Genomic DNA, 18,547 nt, shown 5'->3' on the forward strand with positions numbered 1-18,547 from the left:
TCTTGATTAAAAGGTTTGAGTATTGCCCATGTTCGACTGTCTTTGAATCTTGGCATGTTGAAACGAAGTTTTTAATTGATTTCCTTGAGCTGTAGCCAAGATTGGTATTGATCGCCTTTATTCAACAACGGCTAACGTTTCGGCGTTTTCGCCTTCGTCAGAGCCTGGAAAGTTCAAAGCCATTAGTGATTTATCCCCTCAAGCGCCTCATCACCCTACCGAAAGCATCCAAACGGTAGGCAAACTCAAACAGCAACACATTGGCTAGTATTCACTTCATTAGCTAGACTTGTTAACGCAGCAGACCACCACGTACCACAACTACGAGTCACAAGGGTTTTTATATAGGGACCTCACGGCCCGCCCGTAGATCAAAACCCGCATAGGTCTTGATATAGGGATAACTCGTTTGTGATAGCAATGCACTCATCCTTCTTGTTCATTTTTGGACTTTTGGCGGTTATCCAAAAGGCCTCTAGTGTTCTGCGTGCTGTGATCTCGGACTCGTAGGATAATATGCGAACTTCTACCTCCACTTCGGAGTTTGGATGACATATTCTACGGTGTGCTCCAAGTGGGGTGAAGATTTCAGATTTTTCGAGTCCATCTAGATGCTCCTTGACCCTTATACACAGTGGATGTCCCGTTTCCCCTATATACTAGTCACCGCACAACCTGCACGTGATACGATACACTACTCCTGATATCATGCAATCACCCTCTCTGCCATAGGGGCAAACCACGCTGGGAGTTGTGCAGAGTCGATCATACGCACGACTACGTACCAGCTGACCCTTGAGGTTTGCTGGAGGTATTTCCGCAACCCTCACTTTATTCTGTAGACCCTCTTTTCGTAGACAACACCGTACCGCTCTGCTCATATCATCAGATATATAAGGAAAACAGAAAGGGATCTTTTCTGGGCTATCCACTACGTTGGAACTAAAATCACAAACGGGTTATCCCTATATCAAGACCTATGCGGGTTTTGATCTAAAGGCGATCGTGAGGTCCCTATATAAAAACCCTTGTGACTCGTAGTGGTACGTGGTGGTCTGCTCCGTTAACAAGTCTAGCTAATGAAGTAAGTACTAGCCAATGTGTTGCTGTTTGAGTTTGCCTACTGTTTGGATGCTTTCGGTAGGGTGATGAGGCCCTTGAGGGGATAAATCACTAATGGCTTTGAACTTTCCAGGCTCTGACGAAGGCGAAAACGCCGAAACGTTAGCCGTTGTTGAATAAAGGCGATCAACACCAATCTTGGCTACAGCTCAAGGAAATCAATTAGAAATTTTGACCTTAAAACCTATTTAAACATGTGCTACCTATTTAGACATTAAGAGGAGGAAGTGTGATTCTTATTCTATAGCGTTGCCGTGGGCAAAACGCTATAGAAGTGCAGATCATAGTGGTAGACCGTTCTGTTTAGCGGTGGTGTAGTCTTACAAAACACAATATGGTTGTCTAAGCAGAGCCATTTATCATCTATATACAGTACGTTTCAGATCTGTGCAACAACTTGGAGTGAAATTTGGGGGATCTTGCTGTTCTTAGTGAACACCGACTTGGTTAGAGCATATGCCGCACATCACAATCATCTTACAATTTGTACACTGTGTTCCTTTGTAGCAAACTCTTCTCCTTGTTTACTGATATGTAAGAGTCGTGTAACTAATTGTCCGCATAGTATTTTAATTACTCTCGTTTTTTTTATTACAGTGTTAAGATAAAACAGGTCTTATTTTGTTGTAACCAACTAGATTGGTTATCTGAGTACAGCCAGGATTTTATTCTCAAATTAATTTACAATACAGCAGATGCTTGGCATGGTCGTCCTATTTCTCCTATGTAATCTCTATAATGCTTCCACATCATTTAGCAAACCATTCCTGACATTCTACAGTCACCCTCTCTATCTCATGGACGATCTACGAAACCAAAAGTTGTGCAGCTTCATATGCGCGATAGTGTATCGAATCCTAGAGCTTAGCAGATGGCGTTCCAGATCTGTCCTAAGTCATTCTGTAGACCTGCCCAGTGTTGTCAACATACTATCTTGAATCTGAATACCGAAGCTCTCTAAAGATAAGAGCTTAAGAAAAGAGTTTTAATGTATTTTTACAGCATCGAGGACCGAGTACGCTCTGATATTGGAGTCTTGACGTATAATAATACACATACGACTAAAATGATTGGAAAAGAGGTCTCGAATTCGGAATGATAGAAATAAAAGAACTCATGGTTACGAAGGGATGAGTTGCTTGAACTTATTCAGCCTGCTTGAGCTGAGCCAACGCGTTCGACTCCAACTCAGAATCGTTTGAGGATTATCAATGCGCGTATACCTCATGGGGTGGGTTACAGAAACCAGCCGATTTATGAAGTTATGAAGTCAGTGTTGCTATCCTTCCAGAAAAGTCTAGTGCTAAATCGTTGGCTGCGAAGGAACAAAAGGATTGGTTAGCCTAGGACGATATCGAAAAATCGACTGTGCAGTACATGCAGAACCCTTTTGCACTCCACTACACCCGCCCCAGATGGGGTTCATGACGTTGAAATATCCTCCCCGTCATAGGCCTCACACACGCTTACTCTCTCTCCCTTCTCCTCCCCCCTCCCCCTCCCCAAAAAAAACCAGAGTGTGCGCATAAGTTCGTTAGTTAGTATTAGTTATAGTATTAATACGCTTTCCTCCATCGTTGGTGTGATGATGGACTGCTATTTACTAATGTGGAGTACTTTTCTAAAGCAAAAAGCAGTCTATCGGCAGAAATGTGCACATGCCCAGTGTTTTTCTTAGGCGTCAAAACTACAAGTGTTTTTTCCTATCATCTTCTACTTATTCATGCTACTACTATTAGAAGAACTACTAAACAAATATCAGAAGTAACGACATTAATGCAAACATTTTAACACATGGCTACGACATCCCAGTGTAGTAGTTGTGAAGTAAAGGAAGCAAGAAATCTAGTTTGAATTCTTCAATAGAAGTATTTTTCAAAATAAAGTAGAGCTTGACGTTCCCAGTGAATGAGAACGCCTGCCTTGCTATTATTTTTCGCTGTTTCGAGGCGATGGTTTGTGAAACTGATTGGGGCTAGTGTCGTTACGTTTGGACATCACTGGATAGGCTAAAATCCCAAGAGCAAAAAGAGGAGATATGTAGGTGTATGGAGGTCGTACAATACTTGGCTACCGCGTATCTAACGTGTAGAGAGTGGGAGTATATCAAGTACAGTGATGGTAGATCTTCTTAACCTCTTATGTAATGCATAATCGCGATCCGTGAGAGCATACGAGTAGGATGTACCACCGCTGGAGTTAGTAGTCAGAGTGACTTGCATTCAGAACTCTCGTCTGTTCCTACGACTACGCCGTGCTGCAACTGTCCGTAGAAGCCGTAAGTTATCGATTTGGTGTTCTACGAAAGCGTAAACATTAACATCTAATTCGTACCAAAAGTTCGCCAGATACACTTGATACTATGGCTTTCCTGGTGTAGTGTGCGTGAACTTTTAGAGGGGGGAGATATTAGAGCATCATGAGTTACATATAGGGCGGAGTGCAAGAGGTCTTGTGGTGACTGATTAGCCGATGTTCCCAAACCGTTCTACGCTAAGCAACACTTTTGTCTCTTCGGAGCCGATAAATTGGCACCACACCCGTCTCGGGGAATGGAAACACAGACGTGATACATCAACTGATCCCTGTAAGTCATTATATGTAGAGTTCGCGCAATCGTAGATCTTAAACGATTCTGAACTGAAGAGGAGCGCATTCTTGCATCCCAAGTCGGTTCATTAATACACTTTACTACTCCATCGATGAACAGGTCAAAAGTTGCACTACACAATGTGATTCTGAGGTATGTGTTTGCCCAAGTAGACAGCATAAATGGAATCAACTTACTGTTACATGATGCAGTTAAAAATATCAAGCTGCCTAAGAGATGGTGGCCTCCGCAGCTGCTTCTTCGACGCATGTCTGCAGGCGAGACGCTGACGCGGTGAGTCAATCACGATATCTTAGATAGGAAATTTTGGGTGAAGTGAAACACATTCCGAAATATTCTTGCAACTTTCAAGCATCTCTCGAAAAACTCAGAAATAAAGTGATTATTTCATATACATTAGATAATTTAAATAGCTCTAAACAATTTGAATCATTTTCCACAGGAAATATATCGTACGACTGAAGAGATAACATTTGGCGGTGCTGTGAACTTCTGCTATGTGGTCCAATGGATCGAATATAAAAAATGAGGTAAAAATCGGCACTACATATATGACATGTTCGCTTTCATTTCTCCTAGTATTAGTCTAACATCGGGAGTTGTTGAAGGACTACTTTGAATTCGTACAAGCTTCTTAATAGTAGCTCCTTAGTAACATCTCAGTAACAGTTCTCATCTCAGTAATAATGTGACTCAGAAGAATGAAGATAGTACTTATTAGTGATGCATAGGTCTGAATTAGAAGGGTGGCAGCTCAAAGGCGGTTCTAAGTTAAGAGGGAATTACGGCTTTCATGGACATTTTTTAGCATCCCTGATACGCGGTAGCCAAGTTTTGTACGACTACGACCTCCAACACCCTTTTTTTGTTCTTGGGTGATACCAATCCTATGATGATCGCAGTGCTTTTCGCGAATATAACATTATCGTCGGCGTACTCGAGCTCAGTGAAGAGACACCCTGACGGCTGAGACGATATCGGCAGGACTGATCGACTGTTCTTCGCATGATGTCGTCGATAGCGAAGTTAAACAGGAAGGGTCCTGCCACTGCCCCTTGTCTTACTCCAGTTATCACCTCGAATGCTGTTGAGTATCCGGCAGGTGTGCGAACTGCAACAGTTGTTCGTTGATTCATGTCATCAAGCAAGCGAACGAGCTTTTCTGGGACCCCATCGACGCGTAGCGCGTTGAGAAGATGGTCTCAATGAGAAGAGTCGAAAGTGGCTTCAAAGTACAGAGAGCTAATTGCATTGACTTCGATTACCGCTGCCAGATTTCGACCACTCGCCTAACGATGAACACCTGGTCTGTCGTAGATCGGCCAGGACGAAAGCCAGCTTGCTCGTCGCGCGTTGTTTCTTCGTGATGCTTAATAAGTCGGTCCAGGATAATCCGCTCCAAAACCTTGTACATAACACACAGCAAGAAGATTCCTCGATAATTCGTGACGATGGTCCGTGACGGATAACTTTTTGTGGAGGAGAATTACGACAGCATGTCTCCACGAGTCAAGTATCCTTTCCTCTATCCACATTGAACGGATGATCTTTGTCACCTCAAGGATCCCAGACGAAGGAAGATATTTCAGCATTTCAGCGCTAATCCTGTCGTCTCCACCAGATTTTCCATTGTTCGTCTATTGGATGCAGAGCAGAACCTCCGACTCAATCAGTGGTTCCTCCTTAACCGCGTATGTCAGTCTATCAAGGTGCCCAAGTTCAGGAATTGACGGCGCTTGCCAGTTCAGCAAGGTCTTGAAGTGATCCATCCAAATTGGAAGGGTTGCTTCACCGACAGCCTTTCCACTGGCAGTGTTGAGGACTGGAGAGCATCTTTTCATCTTGCCGCTATGCTGCTTTAATAAAGCATAGGCTCTCCGCGGGTTCTTGTCCTCCCACGCCTTTTCAAACTCCTTCGCTCTCGACGTCCACTTATCGCGGTCTTGTTGCAGTTGACGACGCAACTTCCTTCTCAGACGCTTTTTCCGGTTGAAACCGCCAGTGCTGCGGGCGACACATACAAATTTGTACGTGGATCTTGTCTCTGCAGATGCAAAGGCAAACTTCTTCCGCGGCATTTGAACCGGAAGGGTTTCCTTTGCAGCGTGCTGGATGCACTTTGTAAAGGGATCCGTCTCGCAAACTTCTTTCTGGTCCGTACCCGTATCTTAATGCTGAGAACATGAATAGACACACGTTGGCGGAATTTCGTTCTGCATTATTCGCCTTTCAGACCTGCCACGTCGATTTTCGGTTGAGGAGGTACTCCTCGGTTCCTCTTGTGGGACCGTATCTTAATGCTGAGAAGTTTAAGAGTCCTCATCTTCTGCTTGCGCTGCTCTTCACTCGTTGAAAGTGTTGAACCCTGCCACGTGAGTTGATTCCGTCCTCTTAAACGTGGGAGCGATGATGAGGCCCGTCTGCTCACATAAGTCGATCAGACGGTCACCGTTGTCCGAAGTGCTCTCCCTTTGATAATACCATTTTCCTATCACATCGGATTTATGTTCGAGTCCAACCTTCGCATTTGCGTCGATTCCGACAATGACCACCTTCTGGTTGAGTATTTTAGACATCAACGCATTGAGTTCATCATGGAAGACATTCTTACTGTTACCCTCAGCGGCTTCCGTAGGTGCGTGGGCACTTACGATCCAGAGTTTACCTCCCTTGCGATCCCGAAATTGTACAAAGGCGCATCTAGACGACGTTGAGCCAAATCCCTCCATCAGGTTGTTATAATCGTTCCTCACAGCTATCGTGCAACCATCTACTTTCTTCGCACCAGCGTCGCTGCAGAATATAGTGTAATGTTCGATGGTGATGACGGGCCGATCTCTCATGCGTGTTTCCTGCAGTGCAGCAAAAGGCACACAGAGATAGGGGCATTTGCAGAAGCCTGGACAGGGCGATTTGTTGGAGTTCACCCGATAGTGTCCGGCAGTTCAGTGTGACGAAACGAATGGTTGTTACCAAAGATTCCATGCTCCCTTCAGGCAGTTGACCTTTTGGCGATGTGCTGGACGACAGCATCTTTTTTGCAATGTATGTGAATCTTTCGTCATATAACAGTGCGAGTTATATAGCTCGTACGTTCTCAATGCATACACTCGAACGCTTGATTGCGTTTAGTTAAAACAGGACCACCACGTGCAGGTAGCAATCAGACTTGTATACGCTGCCCCAATATTTCAATATATTAAGGCCGGGCATACGAGTCTGATCGGCCCCAATATAAGTAAATATTTCTAGTTGTAACTTCCGATTATCGTCATCTTTATAAGAACTATCGACTCTCAGTTACTCTTCATCCATCTGAGCTCTAAATCGCCAATTTTGACCAAATTACCTTCACCCTTCATGTTTTCTGCGCCCGTTCAGCGTATTCACAAAGAAATTCATTTCCACTCGATTTCTCTACTATGGTGCTCAGCTGTAACTGTCTCATGCTTATTCTGATAAGCACTTGGCCAAAAAAGCATCACCCGTCACATCTTAGATCTCTTGGTATCGAGGTGATTTTCCTGTGCACAGGAAATAGATTGTGACGAGCTTCATCTGTTTTACTAACGCCCGTCTCCTTGCTTTTTCGACCTCAAGAAAACACAAGGCAATCCTTATTATTCGATGTGAATACTGACTAAACTTGAATAAAAAGGGGGAAGTCTTCGCCTTTGAACTCTTCGAACGATGTTTGCATCTTCAGAGGTGATGACTTTTAAAGGCATCACCAGTGTTCGTTTTCAACGGCTTCGAGCGTTCCGGTGCGCTACTTTCTACAACGAGTTCGATTGGAGCTTTCCAGCCCCGTGCACGCACCGCATCTTCCGGGCCGTTTTTTACGGCAATAAGGAAGAAACGGACGGAATCACCCCCTCTCCATAATCTACTGTGCCGATCTACTACGACTATTCCACCTACCGTACCACTTCAGGTTCGTGGGGTGATGCTTTTAAAGTGATGTATTTACTCAGCTGAAGAGAACAGACAACGTAATCGTTAGACTTTGCAATTTTTGAATACCATTTCTTTGGGTCAGCGGTGATATAACTCTAGGCGACTCTTATCACATCAGCTCTCACGAATCTGACTACTTTTCCGTACTTTTAGTTAGAATTCAAATGACTTCCAGTCCATGAATCAAGCAACAATGACATGTGGTAGCCATGGTTACTCACAGGCTCACGCGAGTAAACAGAAAATAACAAATTGGTTCAGATTCTAACATCATAGATATTTGGAATACGTTTCTAATTTTCTTCCACTTTACTCGAGACTTTGAAGGCGATTTATGCGTGTTGACCAATTTTAACTTCCATTACGTATTTGTTTCCTTTATTTATATCTATACGTATGCTGTCAAATCTATATGTCGGAATCATACGATTTGATCGTGGAATTCTACGAGTGATACGGAAATATTCTGATTCTTCTTAGTGTTACACTCTTATTTTAATTAACGTTTGTTGTTTTGCATCCTCAGCTGCACCATTTTTTTATAAAAGGTTTCTTCTAATGGAGGTTTACTCGAAATGAGCTCTTAGGTTTTATACAACAACTGTTCGTTGTTCACATCCGAATTCTTGCCACCTCGCTTGCTCCATACAACTATTAATTCAGTAATTTCTACCAATTACAGCACTTTTGTTTTTGAAAAAAGTCAAGAAAAAGAACAAAAAGTTGACCGAAAAGAAAAGAATTTCAGGAGAACCAACTGAACACGGGGGAGTGTCAGTCCACATGTTCGAAAGAGGTAATGACATGAAACTAACAGTCGGAAGCATCTCAGCATATCCGAGCAACTTATCAGTATGTTGCTTGGAGAGAAGAAGTACTACATATGCATGCGTTGTGCAGAAAACTCAGGTGAGACTTTCAATTCCTTGCTTCTCTGCTACATATGATTTTTTTCCTTGACAGATCTTCTACGAATTTTGACAAGCACACTGCTGAGTTGATTTGAACTGGAAATGATTTATAGAAAACATGTGTGCCAGAGTTTTCCAGGAACGTTGTGAGGGATCGGAGAGGAGATTTCTGCCGCCGATGTCTATATACCTACTCTTTATCCATGTACAATTTCAATGTACTCATGTAAAGGGATTTGTTCTGGATCGTTCTCACCAATCTCCAACAGTATATTCTTCATGTTCTTATACTACGAACTGATTACAAGAGTGCGGGGCTAGGAACATTCTTAGGAGCATCTAGATCCGCCACGGATCTCCCTCACTAGATCGATCACAGCCGGTTAGTTGCGAGGCTACGTGGCGCGCGATCTTGTGCTAGCCCAGAGACGCAGGTGGATTCAGGGGATGGACTCCCTGTTTCTGCTGAGCCAGGACTGACTCATGACATCCTTGTATCCCGCACGTCAGTCCGGCCAAAAGCCTGCAATCAAGGGACTGGGAGGTGCAAGGGAGGCGGTTTGGAGTCGCCTCCAACAAATAAGCTCCATATGTCCACTCCGAGAGAAAGGAAGTTCTCCCAGAAACTCATGGGACTAGAGGCTTGCAACCTGCCCGTGGGTTTTAAAATTTTTACGCAAAACACAGTAATAGAAAAGAGTCTCCTGATTCCGGAGGAAAGCCTGATACTGTAGCGCCAGGTGGGACGGGGTTGCAGGAGTCATGTAGGCTACCGAAACGGAAAAGGACTAGGATGGCGATCTGTACTTATAACGCACGTACGCTTGCATCGGAAGCGGCCATCGAAGATCTGATGATGCAAGCCAGGAAGTTTAAGTACGACGTCATCGGACTGACCGAGGCGAGACGACGTCACCCTCTCAACGCCGTATATGAGACTGGAGAAGAACTGTTCTTAGGAACATGCGACAGTAGAGGTGTTGGTGGAGGTGGCGTCCTCGTCAACACGAGAACGGCAAAGATCATCGACTCTTTCGAACAACTTACGACCCGAATCGGACGTCTGCATATGAGAAGATGTGGTTCAACACCAGCTTTGACTATCTTCGTCGCTTACGCTCCAACATCAAGCTACGAAGAAGAAGAAGTCGAAGCTTTCTATATGGACCTGGAGAAGTTCTACCGAGAAGATCATGCCTTCTACAAGGCCATAATTGGCGATTTCAACGCCAAAGTTGGCCCAAGAAGAACGCCGGAGGAACTTCACATCGGGACCTACGGCCTACAATGGAATGACCAGGGGGAGAGGCTCTCCGAGTTCATCATGACGACTAAGACCATCCATGGGAACTCGCAATTCCAGAAGCCCTCTTCTTCACGCTGGACGTGGGAGTCACCCGGTGGAGGGTACCGTAATGAAATAGACCACATCATTGTCAATAAAAGGTTCTGCCTGACGGACGTCGCTGTTGTACCAAAGTTCAATACGGGATCGGACCATCGCCTCCTCCAAGGAAAATTTTCCTTCACGAGGAGAACAGAGAAAGCCGCCAAGTTCAGAAGGAGAAATCCCAGGAATATCATCAACTGGGATCTCTTCGCTACGTTAGCCGGCTTTTGGGAAGATTCCGCAATGGACAACATCGACGAGGAATATGACCGTCTCGTTGAACACCTTCACGACTGTGCGAAGAAGGCTGAGAGTTTTAAAACGACCAAGAGACGCCTGTCTCTTCAAACTCTTGAGCTGATATGCCAGCGTGGAGCAGCACGAGCCGCAGGGAACCAAGAACTCACGTCCGAGCTCGCAAGGATTTGCAGAGAGGCGATAAAGGAAGACGGCACCCGGTCCGGACAGAATAAGACCAGAACACCTGGAGAGCCTTCCGCCAGTACTCATCAACACCCTGGCGAGGCTCTTCACACGTTACCTGTCGGAATGCAAGGTTCCTAAACAGTGGAAGACCAGCAAGACCGTGTTGTTGTATAAAAAGGGAGATCCACATGACATCGGCAACTATCGCCCAATCTGCTTGCTGTCCGTCTTCTACAAGCTCTTTACAAGAGTGATCCTTAATAGATTGAAAAAGTCTTGGATGGTGGACAGCCATGCGAGCAAGCAGGGTTTCGAAAAGGATTCAGCACGATTGAACACATTCACACTGTTTCGAAACTCATCGAGGTATCACGAGAGTACAAGATGCCGCTCTGTCTCACCTTCATCGACTTGAAGAAGGCCTTCGACTCAGTTGAGACGGAAGCGGTCGTGGAAGCCTTGGACAACCAAGACGTCCCTATTCAGTACATAAAGATACTTCGAGAGCTGTACAGTAACTTCACGACCGGAATTTCGCCATCCTACAAGAACATCATCATTGACGTGAAGAGGGGGGTCCGACAGGGTGATACAACCTCACCCAAAATATTCACAGCCACCCTCGAGAACGCAATGCGAAAGTTGGAATGGGACGACATGGGAGTGAAGATTAACGGTTGGCAGCTACACCATTTGCGCTTTGCTGATGACATCGTACTGATAGCACCTAGCATCAGCCAAGCGGAACGAATGCTGACACCGAATTCGACGAAACATGTGGATGCATAGGTCTTCAGCTGAATCTACAAAAGACGATGTTCATGCGGAACGGATGGGTGTCGGATGCCCCATTCACGCTCAATGGAACGAACATATCCGAATGCATCAGCTACGTTTATCTGGGTCAGGAACTGAACATGATGAACGACCTGACTCCCGAGCTGGGCAGGAGGAGACGAGCGGCTTGGGGAGCGTACAAGAGCATCGAGGATGTAGCGAAGTGGACCAAGAAGGCACGGCTACGTGCTCACCTCTTCAACACCACCGTACTTCCTGCTTTGACTTATGCTTCGGAAACCTGGGCATTTCGCAAGCAGGAAGAAAACACGGTGAGCGTCATTGAACGCGCAATTGAGAGAGTGATGCTAGGAGTATCCCGTTTCACGCAAGTGAGGGAAGGGATTCGAAGTTCTCTCCTACGTCAGCGATCGAAGATTAGAGACGCCGCCGCGTTTGCCAAGGAAAGTAAAATAAGGTGGGCCGGACACGTGATGCGCTTTAACGACAACCGTTGGACCAGAGCCGTGAGCGACTGGGTTCCTCGCGATATTAAGCGCACTACAGGAAGACCGTCGACCCGATGGTCAGATTTCTTCACGAAGTCCTTCAAAGAAAAGTATGATGCTCTTCGTGTCCCACGCGAAAGGAGGAACCACTGGGCTACTCTGGCACGCGATCGGGACAAATGGAAGAATTACTGGCGCCCGCTCGACCATTTCGAAGATCAGCGGGAGTCAAGGTATCAAGGTATCTAGCTCTGAGGCAGAAAAAGCCTGGAACGGAAGAGCGATCCCACTTTTTAATTTTTCAAGTTCAAGAAAGTAGAATTGGCAATGATTCGAATTCTTAGGATACGAAAACTACATCTTGTATTGGAAGGCAGAGCCATTGACAAGTAATGAGAACTCGAGACTTGATCATTCATGAGCGCATCTATTGTCTACTTAACCAGATTTTCAGGTTCACACCGTTAACTGGGACACCCAAAACGAAAGTGTGAGTTGGGATAGTATCAATATAACTGATACAAACACCGATAAACCTGTTAACGTGCTTCAGGTATGCACATATTTTATTTTTATTAGCAACAACAACTTTTGTTTCCTTTTGTCAGCTGAGTTACCAACACTAAAAAGTTACTAGTTACTGATACTAAAAAGAACTTGTTTGAACTATGGGGCACATAAAGCCAAGAAATTGATTTCTAAAATGTAATCACCGAGAAATACAAATTTGCTACTGTAGCCAATTCATTAGAACTCATCAGGGAGGCAATCTTCAGAATCAGGCTAGTCGCACCAAGTCGTCACTATTTGTCATCGGTTAATTTAGAGACCAGCTTTTATGCAATATTTGTCTATACTGAAGTGTCACGATGTCATCAAGTTTGAAGGAAAAACAGAATAATGTTGACAATCCTTTAAGAATTGTTCCCTACAAAACACTGGAAGTAACTGTTTTTAAGCTTCTTCAATGCTAAGGCATAATATACGAATAATCGCAGTTGTTTTCAGAGAATCACGTTTTTTTTCAGAAGTAGAAATATCCTATCTGCTAAAAACCTAGATAGAAATTATAAAGAAGATTAAAATGACATATTACTCGGAACATCAAATGTGTGATTTCCTTAATTACATAGTACGGTATCCTCAAACTGATTAATTTTGATCCCTGCACCATGTATAAGGGTAGAAGGATACCGTAGACCGCTATGTTGCTGTCTGTTTACGTTCGCGGACCCCAAAAACTCAAAATAGCCGATTTTTACATTTGGGGAATTCGCAGGGACGTTTCGATAGTAGGATCTATCCTAACAATCTATCATCTATCCTCTCTCATGAATTCCTATTAGTTCTTAAAGAGATCCATAAGGATCCTTACAGATCCACTGAGGACTAATAAGACAGTGTGCATAAGGAAAGACTATCGATAAACAACCTCTTTAATGACCTGCCAAAAAAGGATTCTTAAGTGACCTTTATATAACTTAATTCTTACTTAGATGGATGAGACGGAAATAAGTTTATTTTTAGTTTAATTTAATTTTTAATCTTAACGATCGTGTAAACTTGATGAGGCTCTCGAGAATACAGTTGTGATACCTACCAATTAAATTTTGTTCTTCTCAGTGGACATAATCTGTGAGATTTTTCAAAGCATCATCAAATTTAAAAGCTTAGCTAGTACACCCTTAGAACTAACGCTACTTTTCTAATGTTGGTTAAATTAAAGTGTCTGAGGATTTTGAACTATTCAATTTCTGAGAAATGCAATTGACATATTCGTTGTCCTTAATTCATTTACTAAGGAGGGCAACTTCAGGGCATAGAAGATAGTAAACACTTTGGATGTGTTCAACAACGTGAAAACATGTTCAATTCAGGCAGCTTTCGTGCTTCCCAACGTTCGTACTTTACCGCTTCTTGTCGTTGGTACAATGTCCGGTGCGCAGATTTTCGATATACGAACACAAAAACTTCTCCAAAAGCAAAACATTGATATTGGACTTGTCGTAAGTACCTTGAACAGAGAGTTATGGCACAAAATAGTTAAATAAGCTATTCTCAACGTACTAGAGGTTAAACCTATGTTGATTCATGACTAGGTGAAAAAGTCGCAAATGTGTAGATTTTTAACAATTTCAAGGCTCTGTGGACAAGACAATAATGGCATAAGTATTAGGTTGAGTCGAAAGTTCTCGGACAAATTGACACTATTTTTATTTACTTAGCAATTTTCAAACGATAACTGTAAATCATTTGAAGTATGCCCCATTGGCATCGATGGTCTTCTGCCAACGTCTAGGCAGGTCGTAGATGCCTTTGCTCCAGAACGCTGGGGACTGCTCCTTAAAGAACTGCTCGAGTGCTTTTTTGATGTCGTCGCGGGTTTGGAAGTTTTGACCATCCAGATGACGTTGGAGATAGGGAAAAAGGTGGTAATCCGAGGGAGCCAGATCTGGGGAATACGGTGGGTGTGGTGAAATGGTCCAGAAGAACTTCTTCAGTTCAGCCTTAGTCGTTTTTCCGATGTGTGACTGAGTGTTGTCGTGCTGGAAGTAGACTTCGCGCTGCTGCGGGCGTGCATTTTTGAGATTTGTCTTCAAATTCCTTAGTTGTTCAACGTAGACGTCTGCGGTCACTGTACATCCCTGAGCGAGCAGTTCCCAGTATTCGACGCCGTGTACGCTCCACCAGATGCAGAGCATAACCTTTTTGGCGTGTACGTTGAGTTTAGGGACGTCTTCTGCATCCGTACTTTTGTCAACCCATTGGGCACGCCGGTGAATGTTAGAATAGGAAATCCACTTCTCATCCCCGGTGACTAGGTGCTCAAGCCACGTGTGGGTGCGCTTGAGCGTGAAGAGAGAAAGTGCCGTCTCAGCGTGGCAGTCCATCTCATACTGCGTCAGAGCATGTGGTACCCATCGACCTAATTAGCACCTTGCCGATTGACTTCAATCCGCGAGCAACTGTGGCTTGACTCACCCCAAGAGCGACTGCCAGTTCGCGAGTGGTTTGATACGGGTCGGCTTCCTCCTGTCTCCGCAGCAAGTCCAAAATTCAACTCCATCGGGCGTTCTGAACGGTCTTCATCTTCGATGGAATAGTCGCCCGACGCGAGCTTCGAGTGCCACTTCTAGACTATACTTCTAGCGGGCGTGCTCCTTGTAAACTTCCATCGGACGTCTATCGATATCCGCGGGTTCTTGGCCAGATAGATGGAGAAAGATTATGATGTTGCGGAGGTGGAGTGATGACGGCTTGAAATTGCGCGGCATGGTGGCAGGAAAGGAACTAGCTCTGTGTAATTGATAACCTACGCTTTGAAGAGAATTTTATACTCTATCAAACGATAGCTAACACGTCCATTTTTGTCAGCTCTTTGCTGAGTGATGATCTCTAGAAGTCATCATTACCACATTGTCCGAGAACTTTTGACTCAACCTAATACATGTACATTCTGATTTTACAAGTGACAATGACACAATACAGTGTTCACTCAGTGTTGTCACGAAGTCGAACCTTTTAGACGGAAAAATACATGCACAAAATTTAGAAAAATCCATTAACTATCTGGTGTATCAAGCCATCCATTATATAACTGCCTCTCCGTCAGAAAACAGTTTCAAACAAGAATCGTACAAGAGAAGTTGTTATATGTACATAGCTGAGGCTAACATTCTAAATCTTACTGACCGGGATGTGTTTTTCGTAAGGAACATTTCCTCCGTTTGAAGCACACTTTTCGTTCAACTTTCTATTACTTTTACTTTCATTTTTACTCTTGTGAGGTGACCGGTTTTGATGAGCACCTTGATCATACTGTCAGTTTCAACTACTTTACTGTACACATGCAATTTCGCGCTCTAAGCAGACCTCACTCCGATTGCTTTAGTTAAATTGTTTGCTCTTCATTAAATAATTGAAATTTCTTTCTGTATCTGTTACGATCAGAACTTTTCTAAGTTAGCAGAAGTTAATTGGACAACATCGGTTAAGCTTCCACGTTTTTCGTTCATACTAAACCTCAGCGAATATCACGTTGTAGTCATGGATATTCTGATAATAACGTCTACATCATATGCTGCAGAACCAGTCACTGATTTTCAATATCGGTGACTTCCAAATTAAATTCATAGAGTATGTTGTATAGTTTATACATTTATTTTTAACTACTTATATATTTTTATATTTATTAATACGAAAGTCATGCTCAGTTGTATGTCTCTTTACAGCAGTTAGAATCCTTTTAGGAGCCAGAAGATGCTCTACCCTGGAACAGTTTCTGCCGTGGAATAACGTGTAACGTTAACACAATACTAGTAGGTAAAATAATCTTAATTATGGCTCTCTTTTAATTGTGAAATTTATACCATACTTCCAGGTACATCTCTCGGTCATATTATTCAGTTCCAGTGCACTGGAGAAACTTCAATTTCGTCTAAAAAGTGTCTCAAGGTGTTCTCTTCTCTTAAAATATTGCATACTGAGCAGACTAGAACCTATAATGAATGCTAAATAATCGATACTCTCCTGTTCTCCACAGTATTTATAGGGATCGTTCATAACTAGGTAACACTCTAAATTTCTAGAGTATTTAGATCCAGCTATGTAAAGGAACCAATATGTGACTGAATCGAATTTTGAAAAATATCATGAATAAAATTGGACGAAAAACAACTTCATTTCTTTGCTAACATAACTATGGTACCAGAAGATTGGATTGTTTAGTTTTCGAGTGCATTCGAGTATCCAAGTAATCGGGGAAGTATTAACTTAGTCGGAAGTGAGGGGTAAAAATAAAATTCTAATACTAAATAACTATGCGAGTGCAGGAGTTCTGTAACGCGCTCATCCGACACGAGTTATTGATCTGAGTCACAATGCAATTATCCGTTCCAATCTCTTGCCCATAAGTAAGGAATGACCGGTGTCCCTATACTGCAGTGATGTCAAAACAATCTGATTTGCAGTGGAATCTAGAACCAACAGTTCGGCACTTTTGTCACCGCACCGCACGAACCGCAGGTGACTGCTAACGTAGCATTGCACAGCAGCTAATGAGTGGTTTCAAGCCCAAATCTGAAGTTCAGCGAGAACCTCATCGTGCCTCTTCAAACACAATTGCTTACGCTATATTACACCATAAACCAGAATATTTTGACCGAATTCTGATCCAAAGGCGCTGGCTAAATTCAGACCCATTCTTTAAAAATGTTGTCCTAAATCAGTCAAACTACTATGCATAGAAGAGTATCGCACATCAACGGGGTCTTATGTTGCAGACACAGATTGGCTTCAAGAATTGCTTCAATCTTTGTGATCTGCTAAAAATAACCGCCGCATTAGAAGGAAAATAAAAAGTTATACTTGATTAATAACTTGTGATTTTTTTCCGCATTTTTTGTTCTTATCGACCTCGATTAGGAGAACAATCTTTTCAGGAGCACTCGGGAAGTATTGCGGACATGGCTACATGTCGCTATGATGAAATCACGTGCTCTGGTGATTGCTCCGGTACAATTATTGTTTGGAGTAAAAATATTAAAGGAGTTCAACTGAAAATAGCGACGCAGTGAGTTTTATACATATGCATGTAGCGTTTTATACATATGTAGCATATGTGTGATTTTATGTATGCGTGGCATACATTTCGAACGATTAGATCATATTTATCTTTATAATTAGAGTTTGTCGCAGATAGTTTGAAGTGTCTGAACCAGAGCTCAAGTGTATTTGGTCGTTTGCAATTCAACGAAAAGAGAGTTGGAATGGGTGGCCACTCCAAAACTGTTCTAATCCCCAAACGATTAAAGCGCAGAGATCGTTCTCAGAACACAGAAATCGCTCTTTACTAATATCCTAACTTGACCAAACTCTCCAGAAAAGTTTACTGGAAGTGAATAACTAGATAAGATCACCCAAAACTTTCAACCAAGAAGATAAACCGAAAATGGTTGTTTCTGCGCTCTAACCGACCAGCGATTTTTTTCCAACTCTTTTTGTTTTGCCAACGATTCTCCACGGTGTAAGTAAGCGCAAACTTAAAGGCATCCTATAACTGCCATAAATGTGCTGCGCAAGCAAGTTATAATTGGCACTGTTCAAGGACGAGTTTTGTTCTACTCAATTTCTGGCGGTGAACTAATGGCTGAGGTAGGTTCCATTAATCACAGCCAAGAAGCTGTGAATAATGCGAAATTTAGATTTGCGCCCATGCAAGATCAGTGACGTGCATCTCTGTCGCACCCGAAAGTGCATATGTCTTAACTGGATCCGAAGATGGGCGATTTATTGTGTATAAGTTGCACACTAGGAAGCCACAAGCCTATCAAGTAAGTCGAGTCCAAGACAAACAAGTTGTGGTGTCAATTGAACCAAACATCATACTCTAAATGAATAAAGCATTATTCTATATGGATAAATTTTAGGTGGAGTATCGCTTTTCCGACGAACTTCCACACTGTGCGATAATGGGCGCTCAGTTCACAAATGGTCGAGGAAGCAGTATAGCAGTCGCTTGTTTTGATCGCAACTCTATCTATGGATATCGCATAGTTAAGAAAGTAGCATCTTAAAAACGTCGATATCATCTTACAATATAGACACCGGATAACTTTCTCGATGTATTTGTCCCTAAACAGTTGCATAGTATGATTTCCTTAATAAATCCACGACCATTAATTTTCCTTAATAATCCACGAGCTACTAATTTTCGTGGAAAATGGGAAGTAGACTTTATTTTAGACTTCTCTTATAAGACTACCCATATTGTATTGGCTCGTATTGTACACAACGACAGATTTTTGCAACAGCTTTTACTTGTTAGTAATTTCCAACTCTTCTT

The 18,547-nt window shown here is 43.1% G+C and overlaps 7 protein-coding genes across 7 annotated transcripts; 4 read left to right on the forward strand and 3 right to left on the reverse strand.

Moving 5' to 3' along the window:
- Positions 1-5,370: 5,370 nt before the first annotated feature.
- On the reverse strand, positions 5,371-5,811 carry RB195_025290 (uncharacterized protein; the record flags this gene model as incomplete). Its single annotated transcript, XM_064213363.1, has 1 exon — positions 5,371-5,811. The coding sequence occupies one exon, from the start codon at positions 5,809-5,811 to the stop codon at positions 5,371-5,373; it is 441 nt and encodes a 146-aa protein (XP_064069244.1).
- Positions 5,812-6,075: 264 nt separating this feature from the next.
- RB195_025291 (uncharacterized protein) lies at positions 6,076-6,576 on the reverse strand (the record flags this gene model as incomplete). Its single annotated transcript, XM_064213364.1, has 1 exon — positions 6,076-6,576. One exon carries the CDS (start codon positions 6,574-6,576, stop codon positions 6,076-6,078), a length of 501 nt encoding a protein of 166 aa, XP_064069245.1.
- Positions 6,577-9,394: 2,818 nt separating this feature from the next.
- RB195_025292 (uncharacterized protein) lies at positions 9,395-10,555 on the forward strand (the record flags this gene model as incomplete). The annotated part of the gene is made up of 1 exon (XM_064213365.1): positions 9,395-10,555. The coding sequence occupies one exon, from the start codon at positions 9,395-9,397 to the stop codon at positions 10,553-10,555; it is 1,161 nt and encodes a 386-aa protein (XP_064069246.1).
- Positions 10,556-10,801: 246 nt separating this feature from the next.
- Positions 10,802-11,206, forward strand: RB195_025293 (uncharacterized protein; the record flags this gene model as incomplete). Its single annotated transcript, XM_064213366.1, has 1 exon — positions 10,802-11,206. The coding sequence occupies one exon, from the start codon at positions 10,802-10,804 to the stop codon at positions 11,204-11,206; it is 405 nt and encodes a 134-aa protein (XP_064069247.1).
- A 26-nt stretch (positions 11,207-11,232) lies between these two features.
- On the forward strand, positions 11,233-11,952 carry RB195_025294 (uncharacterized protein; the record flags this gene model as incomplete). Its single annotated transcript, XM_064213367.1, has 1 exon — positions 11,233-11,952. The coding sequence occupies one exon, from the start codon at positions 11,233-11,235 to the stop codon at positions 11,950-11,952; it is 720 nt and encodes a 239-aa protein (XP_064069248.1).
- A 2,000-nt stretch (positions 11,953-13,952) lies between these two features.
- Positions 13,953-14,594, reverse strand: RB195_025295 (uncharacterized protein; the record flags this gene model as incomplete). Its single annotated transcript, XM_064213368.1, has 1 exon — positions 13,953-14,594. One exon carries the CDS (start codon positions 14,592-14,594, stop codon positions 13,953-13,955), a length of 642 nt encoding a protein of 213 aa, XP_064069249.1.
- A 2,574-nt stretch (positions 14,595-17,168) lies between these two features.
- RB195_025296 (uncharacterized protein) lies at positions 17,169-18,278 on the forward strand (the record flags this gene model as incomplete). Its single annotated transcript, XM_064213369.1, has 4 exons — positions 17,169-17,275; positions 17,751-17,856; positions 17,907-18,035; positions 18,132-18,278. 4 exons carry the CDS (start codon positions 17,169-17,171, stop codon positions 18,276-18,278), a joined length of 489 nt encoding a protein of 162 aa, XP_064069250.1.
- Between the last annotated feature and the right edge of the window lie 269 nt (positions 18,279-18,547).

This window comes from Necator americanus, chromosome X (assembly GCF_031761385.1).
Source record: "Necator americanus strain Aroian chromosome X, whole genome shotgun sequence".
Classification (NCBI taxonomy): Eukaryota; Metazoa; Nematoda; class Chromadorea; order Rhabditida; family Ancylostomatidae; genus Necator; species Necator americanus.